This window comes from Chelonoidis abingdonii, chromosome 1 (assembly GCF_003597395.2).
Source record: "Chelonoidis abingdonii isolate Lonesome George chromosome 1, CheloAbing_2.0, whole genome shotgun sequence".
Taxonomy (NCBI): Eukaryota; Metazoa; Chordata; order Testudines; family Testudinidae; genus Chelonoidis; species Chelonoidis abingdonii.
Window position 1 is genome coordinate 131320775 of NC_133769.1, and position 16358 is coordinate 131337132.

At 43.6% G+C, this 16358-nt stretch overlaps 1 protein-coding gene across 1 annotated transcript in view; it reads right to left on the reverse strand.

The window, feature by feature from the left end:
• The window catches only part of SULT4A1 (sulfotransferase family 4A member 1), a 37321-nt gene extending 21608 nt beyond the window's left edge, over positions 1 to 15713 (reverse strand). Inside the window, 3 exon segments of the mRNA XM_032781988.2 lie at positions 15253 to 15459; positions 15462 to 15590; positions 15593 to 15713. Coding sequence (XP_032637879.2) covers positions 15253 to 15459; positions 15462 to 15590; positions 15593 to 15713 — 457 coding nt within the window.
• Between the last annotated feature and the right edge of the window lie 645 nt (positions 15714 to 16358).

A 16358-nucleotide genomic window follows, 5' to 3' on the forward strand; every position in this document is an offset into this window, starting at 1 on the left:
ACACTTGATAGTAGAATATTTGAAAGAAGATGGAGTTAGAAGAAAAGCTTGTTTACTCACAGCCGAGGAAAACAAAAAGACCCCGAGTTTCCAGTTCCCTCCCAGACTTTAAAAAAAATCCGGTCTCTGATTGGTCCTCTGGACAGGTGTTTGGTTCCCCCTTTGTTCACCCTTTACAAGTAAAAGAAAATTAACCCTTACCTATCTACTTATGACAGATGCAACCAACGAAGTGGGTATTCACCCACGAAAGCTCATGCTCCAAAACGTCTGTTAGTCTATAAGGTGCCACAGGATTCTTTGCTGCTTTTACAAAATCTCTAGTCACTTTTAAAAATTCAGGACTAACAGTCTTGCCCAGAAAGTCTGTGGCAGAGCCAGAAATAGAAACTACATCTCCTGCAGCCAAGTCTAGTGTCTTAACCATCAGATCAACTTTAAGGCATAAGATAAATGCTTCATTTACAGATCCAAGAGAATATCTGCTGGTGAGAGAGACAAGACTTCTTCAGGTCTGGGAAAGACACTCAAGAGTGTCACAGCCACTACAAGATAGAACAGATTGTTAAGCATGAGGGATTAACATGTTGCAAGAGACTGTTCAAGGTGAAATGAGGAATTAACACCTCTTCAGTTGTCAGACAAAGGAGAGTTAGTGGGTTACAGCCTGTGTAATGAGCCATAAAATCCAGTTTCTTGATTTTTAGGGCTTGTCTACACCACACAACTTTTAATGACAAGGCTATCACTGAAAGTCAGTGTGTGTAAATGCTCTTTTTCGGTACTTTGTCGGCACTTTTGCTGACAAAATACTTCCAGCCCCATGAGCGGTGTTAGCTTTGTCAGCAGGAAAGCCGCGTTCACACTGCCATTTGCGTCAGCAAAACTTTTGTCTTTTGCGAGGGGCGCTTTTTTCAGTACCCGTGAAAGACAAAAGTTTTTTCGACAACTTCACAGAGTAGGCAACGGGGTTTGTTACGGGGATTGGTTCCTGGTTAGCGTTTCTGTGGTGTAGTATGTAGTTGCTGCTGAGTATTTGCTTCAGGTTGGGGGGCTGTCTGTAAGCGAGGACTGGCCTGCCTCCCAGTGAGGAAATGAGGGATCATTTTCCAGGATAGGTTGTAGCAGGGCTGGCTCCAGGCACCAGCAGAGGAAGCACGTGCCTGGGGCGACACATGCTATGGGGCAGCATTCTTGGAGCGGCACAGTCCGAGAGGCTTTTTTTTTTTTTTACTCCATGTATCTGAAGAAGTGTTTTTTCACCCATGAAAGCTAGGACTAAATAAATCTGTTAGTCTTTAAGGTGCCACCGGACTACTTGTTTTTATCGCCTTAAGTCTCTGCTATCTAAATGTAACACTCTACGATGGCATAGATATACACAAGACCTATGATGTCAAATAACAAGGAAAAAAATAGTACAAGGACTCTGAATAGAAAAAAAAACCAATATAAACCAGGTACATGACCATGTCCACAGATAATCCAGTCCTATTACTTGCTTTTCCAGCCTTCCCTCCAGGGCTTCCCTTTGGTGAAGATTACCTCTGTGACTGAGTGATTCAGAGGTATTACCTAATATTAGAATCCAGGAACAGGGACCAGTGTTGAGAATGCAGGAGACCTGCAGTCACAATGAGGGGAAGATCAACAGGACAGTAAGAAGCTTTGGGGGAAAATGTGTTCTTTATATACTATTCAGGGCAGGGTCTGCCTTCCTATGTATTTGAAAAACATCTGGAATATTCTAGATACATAAAATAACAGTAATAATCCCAGCCAGTGTTTATACCAATGGCAAGATCTATACATCCTCAAATCTCAACTCCTCTACAGGACTCTTAGTGAGGTGCAGGCCCTTACACAACTGTTATCAACTGTGTCCTACATCCAGCTGCCTCTGACAGTTTCAGTCCCATTCTCATTCTAGAGCCTATTCTAAAAAGATGCCAGAACTGTATCCTGGTGCATTACCTTTGCAGCACCTAAAACATGCTTGGGCAGCAGTTCTGAATCCTCCCACACCGTTTAACTCCACTGCATTTTCAGAAGGTGCTACAATGTTCTGAAGAGGGCAAGGATGCAGAAAAGAGTCTTGTCCTAATGCCAATTTTTTCAAAACTCCCATTTAGGATGCCATTGCTTTAAATCAGTTAGTACCATTTAGTTATCTTCAGCACCATTGATTTCAGAGGGCTGAAATCATTTTCTTTATCCTGGTTTATAGAGACCCTTAATGTGGCCCCTTAATCCTTGGCCTCACAGTGTGTGTTGGAACTGACAAGCAGGGAATCAGAAGGCAGGAGATGTTACTGCATCCAGCCTTTTCTATGAAACCACTCAATTCCCATGTGCTAGGGTCTGCTGGAAGCATGCTCGTCAGTTCTGAAAGTGCTCTCTTGGCATTCAAACTCATACAGCATCCTTTTGTAGTCAGAAGGGAATTTCCATGCCTCAGTTTGAAATCTGCTTCAGGAAAGCCATCAGCAAAAACCTACCCACTCTGCTGTGCATTTGCATTTATTTTTGAGGATGAATAGCATGAAGCCAGTGCACCCACAGTGCCATGTAAATGTGCTACAGGCAAGAGCCATAGGTGCAAAAAATAAGAAATAAGCACCTCCATGTTTTAAACATTTAACAAATGTTGCTCCCCCTCCAGGCATGGCACTACTTCACAATCACCTAGCAATAAGTATTAATCATTCAGGAACAAAATGGTAAAACATTTTTGTATCAAACTGGTTTTTTTTTTTCAGAAAGAGTTATGATCATATGCCACAAGAGTTGCCCCAAGTGATATCAGTGTTTGCAAGATACTTGCACGCCTATCCACGTCAAAAATGTTTTCATTCTTTTTCATAAATGTAAAATCACAGCTTGAGATAGGCAACAATGTTTTTATCATTGTTCTAAATTAGGAGAGAACGTAGCCCTAATTTAATAAAATGAGCACAGAATGCATGGCAATCTGATCTGCATGGTTACGTCTTTGTGTATCTATGTGTATGATTTCTGCAACGTAATCTTTTGCTCAGAGCTCTATATTCCTTATAATCAGAAGGCAATAACAATTCAATAGACATTGAAGGGAACATCATTAAGGTATGTTTGAGCAATATATACACAGAATGAGCCAATTTCAATGGTACATTACAGCTGCTTCTTGCCCCTCTGGCAACACAAAGCAACAGTAACTGTGGCTTTTAACTGGCTGACTAGCCTGGGTTTATAGCTGCTCTGCGTCACCAGTGCACTGCAAAACAGCCATAGCATGCTGGTGAATCTGGACCACTGTATATATAGCTAATATTTATATATTGAGCTTGATTCTGATCTTACCTGTTTCAAACGGGTATCATTTAATTGGCTTAAATAGATTTACTACTCATTTACACCAGTGTAGCTAAGAGTTGAATCAGGACTATTGTCTATTAATCTAATTTCCTTATATATTATCCAGAACCTTTGGCCTTTTAAATGATGAGTTTGGACATCTCATTTGCTGCCCCTCTCTCCCACTGGGAATTGAGATGGCTACAGGGTCTGGAATTAGCTCCCACTTTCTAAATAATAGGTAGATTTTGACGTGACTGGTAAAACTCTAATCAGTTAGTTACCCAATTACCTTCCTCCCAGCTCCTTTCACTGACTCTCTTTACCTTTCATCCTCTCCCAGTGACTGCCCCACTTATTCCTAGCTAACACCTCTTCCTCATACCTTCATCTCACAGACTTGCTTCCTTCTTGACACTTCCCAATGCTACCATCACTCCCCTCATAAGAACTGTGTGGGGCTAGTGGATTGCCTCAGCCCATAATCCTTCAAAACTGACATATCTACAAGACTGGTGTGCTTCCCCAGCCTTACTCACTAGTGTACACACATACACACACTAGCCAGTGAAACACTCAACAGTCATTGACTCCACAATAGCCTATAAAATTAGTACTGTTTCTATCTAAACTATTTGATTTTATTTGCCTGTCAATGTACGAGGCTATAAAGGACTCTTGCATACTAAGGAAGCCTTGAATACCTTCATTTATTCAGCACCTTCTCACAGTGACATCAGCTCTAATGCCCAAGCTGTGGCTGTTCTGAAATGGCATAGAAAATTCAAATTAAAGTGACTGAGAACATCAGAAGTTTGCATTTGAATTTTTTTGCTGGTTGTTCCCACCCAGTGTAAGAGAACACTTTAATTATTAGTATTTTTATTACTTGCATTAATGCCTAGACCCCCTCTCAAGGGAAGGGCCACATTTTGCTAAAGGCTGTACATAACAGTGTACAAGACAATTGCTAGCCCAAAGAGCTTATCATCTACATGGACAAGACAAAGCATAGGTGGAAGGAAGTATAATTACCTTCATTTTACACAGGGCCGGTGCAACTATTTAGGTGAACTAGGCGGTCGCCTAGGGCGCTAGGATTTGGGGGGCGCCATTTTCTTCAGCAGCGGCCAGATCTTCGGCCTCCACCAGCATTTAGGCGGAGGGAGTTGGGGCAGGGGAGTGCAGAGAGAGCCGCCTGCAGCAAGTGATGGGGTGGCAGCACGCACGGGAACTCCCCGCCCCAACTCACCCCTGCTCTGTCTCCACCCCGAGCATGCCGTGGCTGCTTCACTTCTGCCACCTCCCAGGCTTGCAGCGCGTAAGCTGATTGGCGCCACAAGCCTGGGAGGCAGGAGAAGTGAAGAGGCAACAGCATGCTCAGGGTGGATATGGAGAAGGGGTGAGCTGGGGAGGGGGAGTGCCTCAGGGCAGAGGGGTGGGTGGGGAGCTGCCGCAAGGTGGGCACCTCAGGGCAAAGGGGAGGAGTTGCCACAGGGGGGAGTGCCTCAGGACGGAAGCGTGGGGTGGGGGAGGGCGCAAGGTGGAAGTTTTGCCTAGGGTGCGAAACATCCTTGCACCGGCCCTGATTTTCAGATGGAAAAGTGAGGCACAGAGAGATTAAATGACTTGGCCAAGGTCACACTGGAGGTCTATACTGCCTGGCTGAGAAGGAAACTCATATCTACTGTGTCCCAGTACCAGTGCTTTCATTATAAAACCACTCTTCCTGTTGTGTATGCAGAACTATTCTTTGAAGTGTCGAGTTTGACAGCACTTCTGAGGCAACTTATATAGGACAACACTGGAGGTAGTGTTTTGCTCTGTGTGTCATGTATGTGAGGCAGTACTGAAGTAGTTACCATGACAAAGGGCATTTTAACAGAGAATTGCATAATGAGAATATTGAGTTGTGGCTACTCAATTCCTTTTAGCTCATCTTTAAAGCACATGAACTCCTTTAATTTATATCTTTAATGAGGCAGATAAGCAACAAAATGAGATAGCAGTGATCAGTAACTGGTTTAGGACTGAATACATTTTTTAAAAATTCTTTAGTCTTCAGAGCCATTGTAGTCTGGTCAATACCAAATGTTGCACAAGTACAGGATGTCTATAAAAATCCTTATGACCTTTTTAACGGGGAAACATTTTTTCTGAGCCTGTTTACCAAAAGGAAATCACTTGGATTTTTTCTACATCTTTCTTGACAGGAAAGTCATTATTCTACGGTTCCTGGGTTACCCAAGTGAAACCTGCTAGATGGTAGTAGGTCTTTCCTCCTTTTGGACTATCTGCTCTTTCCCACTCTTGTCACATTTCTTTGCTCCTTTGATGAGATGCGCTGATGAGAAGTACTGCTATACTAAGATCAAGTGCATTGCTTCTTCATCTAATCTAAGTAGCAATGTTTCCTGCTCGACCCACTTAGGGTCTCATCCTGCTTCCACTGAAATCAAGGGCAAAATTCCCAATGTCTACAATTATTATAATTAGTTTTTATTATTTATTGGCATTGTGGTTGTGTCTAGGTGCCCCAGTCATACACCAGGACTCCACTGTGTTAGAACAGACCAAAAAGATGGTTCCTGCTCCAAACAGCTTTTAGCTGCAGGCCCATTGTGCAGACAGACATTATAGGGAAAGCCTGGTTTCATTCCTGTAGCCCTGGGCTGGAGCATGCTCAGTGGCTCCCTGGGAGACATGCACAGTAGGAGTTGTGAGGGAATGCAGCATGCTCAGTTTCTCCACAGGGATGGTGCAAGTGCTCAGCACCAAGAGTTGTGAGAGGTTCCAGTGAGCTCAGCGAGGATAGAACCGTTGGAGATTTTAGCTGCTAAGCTCTAACACAGTGGTTCTCAACCAGGGGTCCAGGGCTGCCTGGAGGGCTGCAAACATGTTTCAGGAGGGCCACCAAGCAGGGCCAGTGTTAGACTTGCTGGGCCCAGGGCAGAAAGCTGAAGCCCTATCGCATGGGACTGAAGCCCGGGGCCCTGAGTCCCACCACCCAGGGCTGAAGCCAAAGCCTGAGCAATGTAGCTTCGCTGGGGCCCCTGTGGCATGGGGGCCCAGGCAACTGCCCTGCTTGCTACCCCCCTAACCCTGGCCCTGGCTTTTATATGCAGAAAACCAGTTACTGTGGCACAGGTGGGCCATGGAGTTTTTATAGCATGTTGGTGGGGACCTCAGAAAGAAAAAGGTTTAAACTCCTGCTTTAGCAAGTCTCTGCTGAGCATATAAGGAATGTCATTTTCAGAGGCTTATGACTTGGCCAAGTCTGGGCGTATTTTCATGGAACAGTAAAAACTCTAACATAGAGGCCAGCCCCAAGCTGAATTTTTAAGACCCAGCTCCAAAACATGGGAGGATTGGAGCATTCCAAAGGAAAGGTCATCAGATATTTTTAACATTAAAAAAAATATATTGTTCCCTAGCTTCCTTCTCAAAAACACCTGAATTATTTTGGCTGAAAATATTTTTTGATTTAGTTATAAATAATAAATGATTGTTTATTGATTTAATCAGCCTGCAGAATCAAACACCCAGCTTGGAAAATTTCAGGTGGTAAAGTTTGGCAAAGTATTAAGCAACTCAAAACAGGGTCTTACAACAGTAAGTGTCAAGGAACCTTAATAACAGCAGTGCTACTAGCCCTGCCTGTATAGGTCTAGATTGTCTCTCAACCTGTGTTCCTGTGCGGGGGCATAAATTGAAGTTCCCACCCTTGTGCTTGTGAAGGGAAACTTTAAAACATGAACTCTAAAAACTCAAAAAAAAAAAAGGCAAATAAAAATAACCCTAAATATATTATTTTCGTAGAAGTTCCTGGGAAGAGAATGGGGAATTACAAAAGTCAGATCATTGCAGAAATGGGCTAATTATCTGGCAATGGAGTCCAGAGCAGCACAAGAGATAGTTGTTAGAAAAAAATACCAGGTGACTGTCACTCTCACCACTGCAGAGACAATGGAAGTTGGGATGAGGGTCTAAAGGAAACAGACAGGTGAGACAGTTGGACTCCACGTCTGTCCTTCTGACAGCATGTCTAATTTGTGGCCAGACCTGGACCCGCTACTGCCACCACCAGGAACAAACACTGCAGTCCACTGCAGCCTTCAGCTGATTCATCCCACTTTGTCTGACACTGCTTCTGGCATGCGAACCAGCCAGCTTTGCGTATGCTGCCCAGCAGTTTTTCAGCCTGACTCTCCTCTCATTTGTGTCTGTGCAAATCAAGGCTGTCAATGGAGTTATACCAGTGTAAAGCTGGTGTACCTGAGAAAAGAATCACCCCATTGTGTTCAGGCTTATCAATCACTCGTGTCATGCAAAGGCTGCTGGCATTACCAAGCAGCAACCAAGAGAATGCGTATGAGCACATAAGGAATAGAATCTATGGCATGATCCACTCATACTGGAATAATAATACTTAATACCTTTTAAATCTGCACAAACATTAACCAGTTAATCAGACAAAACTGTAATTGAGTAATCCCAGGTGGTGTTTTAGTTGGTGAGTCAGAATGTGTATAGACCATAGAACCCCGGGAAGATTGGTCCTCTGCAACTGTGCACTGTTACGTGTGCAGTTATATCATTATTATTTAATATTTATATACTAGCACCCAGAGGCCCCACACAGAAACCTCATTGTGTTAAGTGCTACAGGAACACCTAGCCTCTACCCCAAAGAGCTTACAATCTGAGAAGACACATGAAATATGGGGCCGAAGGGTACACACAAACATACAATTTTTATTGGCCAAGTGAAGGTCTTACACTGAACTTGATGGCATTTCTGTGTTTGTCTGTAACACGGTCACTTTTGAATACTTCATCCAATCAATCCCAGAATTTCAGAGATGGGAATGGAGGGTACACAGAGCCCACGCATGATGGGGAAGGGACAGAATGGGGTCTGTGCGAGAGACAGAGGAATGAGGTGGCACACAGAGCCCCTGGCAGGTGACAAAAGCAGAAATGGGGGACACAGAGTTCTTGGTATGGAGGAAGGAGTGGGGAGTTTGCAGGGAGTCCCTGAAATAAAGGGTGATGGGAGGGTGGCACCTGGAGGTTATGGGGGAAGAATGGAAGAATCCAAAAAGTCCCTGGTGTGTGCAAAGCTCATCCCAGAGAAACAACAAAGTCTGGGACCCTCTAGTATACATTTGTACCATTTTGTTTTTTGATATTTGTAAATAAACTAAGTGGTAACTAACCCATCTGTCCCTTCACTGGCTGATATCATAAAGATACCATGCCAGAGACAATGAGAAAGGATTTGAAGAAGAGGGGCATAGTGAACCTACAGGTCAGTTCAAGAAAGGCTTTGCTATGTGTAAGTGTCCTGTCCTGTTGGTGCTTATTTAAACAGAGGGCCTAGGGCCAACCTGCATGTTTCTGGGGAATACACTTAATTGTGTGGCCACAGGATTCCAGCACTGGATTGAAAAAGCTCAAGACTTGGTAATAATACAACTCCAGCGAGTACAAGATGATACAGGAAGTATCTGATAGTGACAGCAGCTGCCACTGGCATTTGACACAGCATAACAATGCAGACAAGTAGGAGTTTGCACGGACCACTTAGGAAGTAACTTGATGCTGATATTTGCCCAATGCTGACATTTTTCCAGACAGAATTCTAGCTAATTATTTGGCAGAATAGCCAAAGTGGAAAGACAACTTCATTATTCACTTGAATAACTCTGCTTTCTCAAGCTACCAATTTTGCCAAGTGAAGAAAATAAGGGGCATTAATCTGTAGGCTTTGACTCAAGAATATAAAATACACATTCATTCAAAACAGATGCAGTAACGATAACCATCAAGAAGGGCATTATATGTCAGCTTGAAAGTGAGGCAAATATATAGTTCTAATATAGTTAGGGTGTATAGCTGACTAGCATTATAGGAGCATAGCATCTGGATGACTAAACTGGTGAGCTACACCATACTCCAGGGACCAGTTGCATCCCTGGTTTAACTCCACTGAAGTTCATGGAGTTTAAACAGGGAAGTACGTGGCCCTAGGCAAAGTGTCTGGAGAAATATCTTACAAGAATCCCGTTATTAATTTTGTAATAAAGTTTATTAAATGTATATATAGAAATTTTATTTTTTGAGATGGGCACATAAGAATAAGCTGTATGAGTGAGTATATCACAATGAGTTTGACAGGCTGTAGTATAACAATAGCCTTCCTGCATAGTATTACACACCTTATCTCATCTGAAAAGTAATCTGCTGTACAGGTTCCAATTATTTAATCATATACAGAACGGTATTCCATTTTACATTCACAACCAGTGCAAAACATAATGGTAACGGGTTACATTCCTCCCTGATGCACCTCCACTGAAGTCAATAGATTTACACCAGGGAAGACATTAGTGACCCCTTTTCTATAATAAAGGTAGAAAGACAGTCTGCATGATGTCTGATTGGCATTAACGTTGCAGACGTAACATATAGTTTCCTTGTAATTACATGAAGAATATATCTTTTGGGTTGCATGCATGAGTTTTTCCAAGATCAGGAATTTCCAAACTTTGTTAAGTCATTTATTGGAGGCAGGTGTTAGGATTAATTAGGGATATAAAGAGTATATTTATTTAGGCTGCTGTCGGTAGCAATCACATTAAAGTACGATCTTTTTCTCTTTATTACACTACTCCCAGCAGGACCACTGACATATTAAGTGTTCCACTATGTTACAGCATCCTTTATCTTGGGTCACTCCCAATATATGTACCCACTGCCAAGCACTCTCACCAACACAGGTTCAGTATTATATTATCCAGCCTGTGTGGGGTGAAATTGCCTCTGTACAAGTTAAATTATTTTTTGGTCTACCATTATGCATATTCAGACAGCACCACCTTCATATGAAATACAGATTTGTAGTCATTTGTTTCTTTACTTGGCCAAATCAACAGCCATACAAGGAATAACTAGGATAGATCCTTCTGTCATTTGATTGCAGCGTGGGACTGTGGAAGTATAACTGCTAGAAGCACTGACCTCTGTCACTTGACTAATTCAGTTGTTGATTTTCTCTTTTGAGTGATTACCACTAGACGTAGTCAAACAATAAAAAACTATTTTTACAATAAATAAATGCATAAATAAATAAGATTTTGGGGAAAAAAGACTGAAAATGATACTACATTTTTCATGAAAAATTTTGACACCATTGATAATATTTTGTGTGAAACTGCTTTTTTTTTTAAAGGCCACATTTTTTACTTAAAAAGTCTGACTAGATGTAGTTACCAGTGAGGACCTTATCAATATTTTTTTATTGTAAGAGGTAAGATAATATTGTGGACTGCATAGGCACCAACTTGCTCCGGTGCTGGTGAGTGCCCACATCCCTCTGCCCCTTTCACTGCCCCTGCCCCCATCCCAACTCCATCCCATTCCTGCCCCGGCCCCGCCCCCATTCCCAAATTCCCCTCCCTAACTCCACCCCCTCCCTGCCCCTATTGGATCCCTTCCCCAAATCCCCATCCTGGCCCCACCTCTTCCCCCCAGCAAGCTGCATTCCCCCTCCTCCCCCCTCCCTCCCAGCCCTGCGAATCAGATGTTTCAAGGCGCAAGTGCTGGGAGGGAGGGAGTGGGGAGAAGCAGGATGCCGCGGTGCACTCGTGGAGGAGGTGGAGGTGAGCTGGAGCAGGGGTGCAGGGCAGGGCCACAGGGAGTGGCTGGCGGGTGCTGACCGATTTTTTTCCGTGGGTGCTGCGGGCCCGGAGTCAGCACCTATGGTGGACTGGAACTCAGAAGGGCTGGGTTCTAGCCCCATTTCTGCTTCTGGGTAAGTTTGGACAAGTCACTTTTTCACGGATGCATAGATTCCAGCGCCAGAAGGGACCACTGTGATCATCTAGTCTGACCTCCTGCATTACACAAGCCATACAAATTCCCCCAAAATAATTGCTAAGGCAGATCTTTTAGAAAAACATCCAATCTTCATTTTAAAATTGTCAGTGATGGAGAATCCACCACCTTGGAAAACTGTGCCTATAGTTAATTACTTTCACTGTTAAAAATTTATGCCTTATTTACGGTCTGAATTTGTCCAGCCATTGGATTGCGTTATACCTTTCTCTGCTAGACTGAAGAGCCCATAATTAAATATTTCTTCCTCATGCAGGTTCTTACAGACTCTAATCAAGTCACCCTTTAACCTTCTCTTTGATAGCTAAATAGATTGAGCTCCTTGAGTCTATCACTATAACGCATGTTTTCTATTTCTTTAATCATTCTTGAGGCTCTTCTCTGAACCCTCTCCAATTTATCTGCTTTCTTCTTGAATTGTGGACACCAGAACTAGACATAGTATTCCTGTAGCGGTCACACCAGTGCTAAAAACAGAGGTAAAACCACCTCACAACTCCTAATCGAGATTACCCAGTTTATGCATCCAAGGATTTCATTAGCCCTTTTGACCAAGAGCTCCTCAGCCACCTCTTACAAAACTCTTGGATGCAAGTTATCCAGAGCTGCTAATTTAAAAATGTCTACCTTTAGAAGCTGCTGCACAATATGCTCCTGAGATACCAGTAGAATGAAAAGAATGTTCTCATTATATTATATGATTACATTATCTATTTTTTCCCAAATACAGAACAGAAATATCTCTTGAATACTTCTGTCTTTTCTGCATTATAACTCAAATTCTACTATTTCCATCTAATAATGGAGCAATATTATAGCTAGGACTCTTTTTGTTCCTAATATACTTTAAAAGCTCCTTCCTATTGTCCTTAACGGTGCTGGCCATGAATTTCTCCCTTTGTTTCCCTTACCAATTTTCTACTCTCTCTCTCTCTCTCTATATATATATATATACACACACACACACCCCACAACAAATGGAAGAAAGGGAAAGTTTATAATTTTTTTATAGCTACCTTCACTTCCCCTGCAAAACCAGGTAAATTTTTTAACCTATATGGCCTTCTTCCTCAGTTGTGGGTTTGTGGCTTTTTGGACATCTAATAAAGTGTTCTTAAACAATTCCCAATTATCGTTCACATTTTTCTGATTATTTCTTCTCCCCAGCTGGTTTGGCTCATAATTGTTTTCAGCTCTGTGAAACTGGCCATGTTAAAGCCCCAAGTATATATATATATATAATCTCTGGTCTGGACTTTATTCTGCTTGCACATTATAAATGTGATCAAATCATGAACACTTGAACCTAAGTTACCATTAATTTTTAGTTCTGTGATCCGTTCCTCTTTATCTGTCAAGATGAGATCTAATATAGAATTTCCCTGTATTGGACACAACACTTTTTAAGTTAGGAAATTGCCATTTATAATATTTAAAAATTCCAAGGATGTTTTAGTACTGGCAGCATGAGATCTCCAGTGTATGTCATTCAGATGGAAGGCCCCCATGATCATGTAGCCTTTCCCCCCTAAAACTTATAGACAGGTACATTAGGAGACAATTATCGTATTCCCTGTGTGGTTTGGAGGTCTATAGCAGACACCAATTAATACTCTTATGCTTTATCTATTAGGACATTGATCCATAAGCATTCAAGATTATTTTCTTCTGAGTTATCAGTTACTCGGAAACAGATAATGACCTGTTGACAAAGAGTGCCACTCCCCCTCCCCTTTTACCCACTCAGTGCTTCCTAAATAGTTTATAACCATTGATTTTAACATTCCAATCATGGGACTTATCCCACCAGGTTTCAGTTATATCAACAAAATCGAATTTATACTCATAAATGAGCAATTCCAATTATTTCACCTCTCCATGCCTCAATTTCCCAATCTGTAGAATGAGGATAATGATACTAATCTCCTTTGTAAAGTGCTTTGAGATCTGCAGGTGAAACACACTTTCTAAGAGCGAGGCATCATTATTACAATGTGTATATATGATACTTAGAACAATAGGGCCCTGATCTCACTGAGGCCTCTGTGCATCTATAATGTTACTACTATAACAACAATAATAATAATTGTGAGTAGGGTGACTATTCATAACTATTTATGATTCAGTGGTTGTAAAGTTATGGGAACTAAGCAGTTGCCTCTTAACACCTTATATTGTTCTGATGTGCATTATGGGGGGGACACAGGGTAAAAAGGCATAATTCATGGTTCACCAATACAAACCAATATGGGGTTCTCTAATGAACTGCTTTAGATTCAAGAACAGTAACACAATACAAAACTGAAACCTCAATAAGCTGAAATAATTAAATAGAACTTTTAGTGCTTTCTGCATGTCATAGATTTTTAGAGAGACAGTTGAAAAAAGCAATAGCTATCAGGTTCTACTTCTAGCATTTTTGGTCCACTGGTCTGTCTACACTGCAGACATCTGCCAAACACTGACCAGAATCATTAACAGCATCATTATCAGTTAAGTATAAAGAAACAGCAGCTGCAATAAGCACTTAAAACTCCAGTAGACAATAACAGGATCTTTCATCATGGAAGACTGCGCACTTTTACACTGGTACAGCAAGAGAAACTGGAGACGCACATAACACTTTGATAAAATATACAGTCAAATGAAAGGAGTCAGTAAGTAATCTTTTTACCCATAATGTAAAACAACACGATTTTGCCATTGTACTGAGAGAGCTAACATGTTATCTCAGTACAATGGACTCTAAATTTTCCAGAAAGAGATCATCTTATTACCAGGGGGAAAATCATTCAGTGACGTGTTTAAAAAGAAAGAGTCCATGCATCTCTGTTTGTTTCCAGTTTTATCAGGTGGGTTATGAAGCTACCATATTGTCTGCTTCTTTGGCAGCAGCACTGTATCCATATTAATTCAGTCTAAGCACTTGTTTGAAAATGGAGAGAATAATAAATAAAATAATATGGTGTTAAAAGCATAGATACTACAGTTATCAGCTCAAACTGGTTTACTGCAGAAACACATACTTGTATTATTAATAGGGGGCATTTCTTACTACTCTGTTTAACTGTTCCAAGCACATTTCCTCACTGAACACTCTGATTTTCCTTTTCCTTAGACAGTAATGAGGGTGGTGCTGGAGTGTTGTCACCACATCTGCTTCAACATATATCCTGCCTTTACATATTTATCTTGGACCAGATTATGACACATTACTCTCACTGACTAGTACCTTCCTTCTTCAGCAGTCCAGGTGGAATCAGTGCAGAAAGGTGCTCCAAAACAAGGGTAGCAGCAACTGGCCCTTTATTTTTTGCAGTCGAAAATCCCTAGGAAAGGGATCTATATTTCCCACTCACCCCGCCCAACCCCGCAGTAAAGTGCCCTGGCCACAGAACTCCCCCTTAACTTCAAAGGGTGTTGATGGATGTCAATGAACGTTTGAATGGAGAGCAATCCATCATCCCAGTATTTAATTTATTGCTTTACAAAGCTCTTTCAGCTTCAAAGGTCCTATCTTGAAGCAAATTCTTGTTTTTAATAGGGAGACTGAGCTCCATTGCCACTGTTAAAACAATTCGCTTTATCAGGCCGCGTATCTCATTTAGTTTTTGTTGCATAAGCGTGCGCAACACTTTGACGATGTAAAATTCAATATAAGCCACACACGTTATGTCTGCTCATGTGTGGGCTGTGTTCTGCGATCCAGACCCGGCTAAGGAGAGGCAAACCCGATATAAAATAGCATGGCCATTGCTCGGTATGGTTTCCAAAGTGCTGTGCAGACACCGCTACATATACTGTTACCGTGCAGACATAAGCCCATCAGCACAGAGCCCATCAGCTCAGGCTGCGTTATCCCGTATGTTACGGAGTGAAAGCAGCCCCGGGGAGGGAGACGGAGCCTGGGACTTGTTCAAAAGCCAAGCCCCGGGGCTGAGCTGGGAAAGAGGCAACCCCCAGGGGCAGTCAGTGCCTGGGCGGGGAGGAAAAGGCTCGCAGAGAATGAATCTGTACCTGATTTGGGATAGGTGACAATCCAGACATCGCTGCCCCGCACCGGGAAATTGGCGATCTCCTCCATCTTCCCCCGGCAGAAGGGAGGGAGCCGCACTCCATTGTATTCAAAGTATTTGCTCTCAAACTCCCCGGGGGTGCTGGGGGTCTCGGCTTCACTCTCCGCCATCCTCCTTCCTGCCAGGGGCGGGCCAGGTGGGCACGGGCGCGGGGAGGGCTCAGCCTGGAGACGCGGCTGGGGGAGGAGGGAGGGGACTCCGCAGGCTCGGCAGCAGCAGCCCCCAGGCGGCGGGGAGCAGGAGGTGGCGGTGCCGGCCGGCGGTGGGCTGCAGGGGGGAGAAGCGGGCTGGGGAGAGGAGTCCGACCTGCAGCGAATGGGCTCTGGCGCTGGTGATGTCATGCGGCGCGGGGCCGGCGGCGGGAGGATGCAGCAGCTCAGCTCTGAGCGGCGGCGGCAGCATTGGCCTCCGCGCCGCAGCTTAACCCTCCCCGCGCCGCGTGGAGCGATGCTCCCCCCCCACACACATACACGCAGCAGGGAGGTGGGGCCATGGGCTATGCGCGCCAGGCTGGCGGCATGGGGCCCGAGTTGCAAGGGAAGTAGGGGGAATGAAAGAAGGGGTTAGTGATTTGATTTGCCGTCACCACATCAGCTGCAGGGGGCACCGGCAACCCCTCCAGTCATACACAACCCCATGGAGAAGTCAGCTGTGCAGGAGCCTCTTCAGTGGAGGAGGACCCCAAGATGTCATTTGGGTTGCAGGGGGTTGGGTTGTGGCTTCATAATCAGCCCCTCATCCTGCTTCCCCACCGACCCACCCATGCATTGGGGCCACCTCTGCGGGGTTGTGGGATGAGCTAAATGTGTCATTCGCACCATTGCAAGGGCTCTTCTTGGCAAAGGAGTATGATGAAGTGAGGGCTCAGAGTCAGCAATAAGTTATCAGGCAGCAGCAGTGACCCCTATCATATCTCTCAGGCCACAAACGTTATTTTAGGGGTGGTGGCCTTTCTGCAGACAACGCTTGTGGGAGGAAGGCTCTAGCCCATCAAAACTAAACCTACCCTAGCAACTCAGGGATGGGTGACAGCCCAAACTCCAGCCA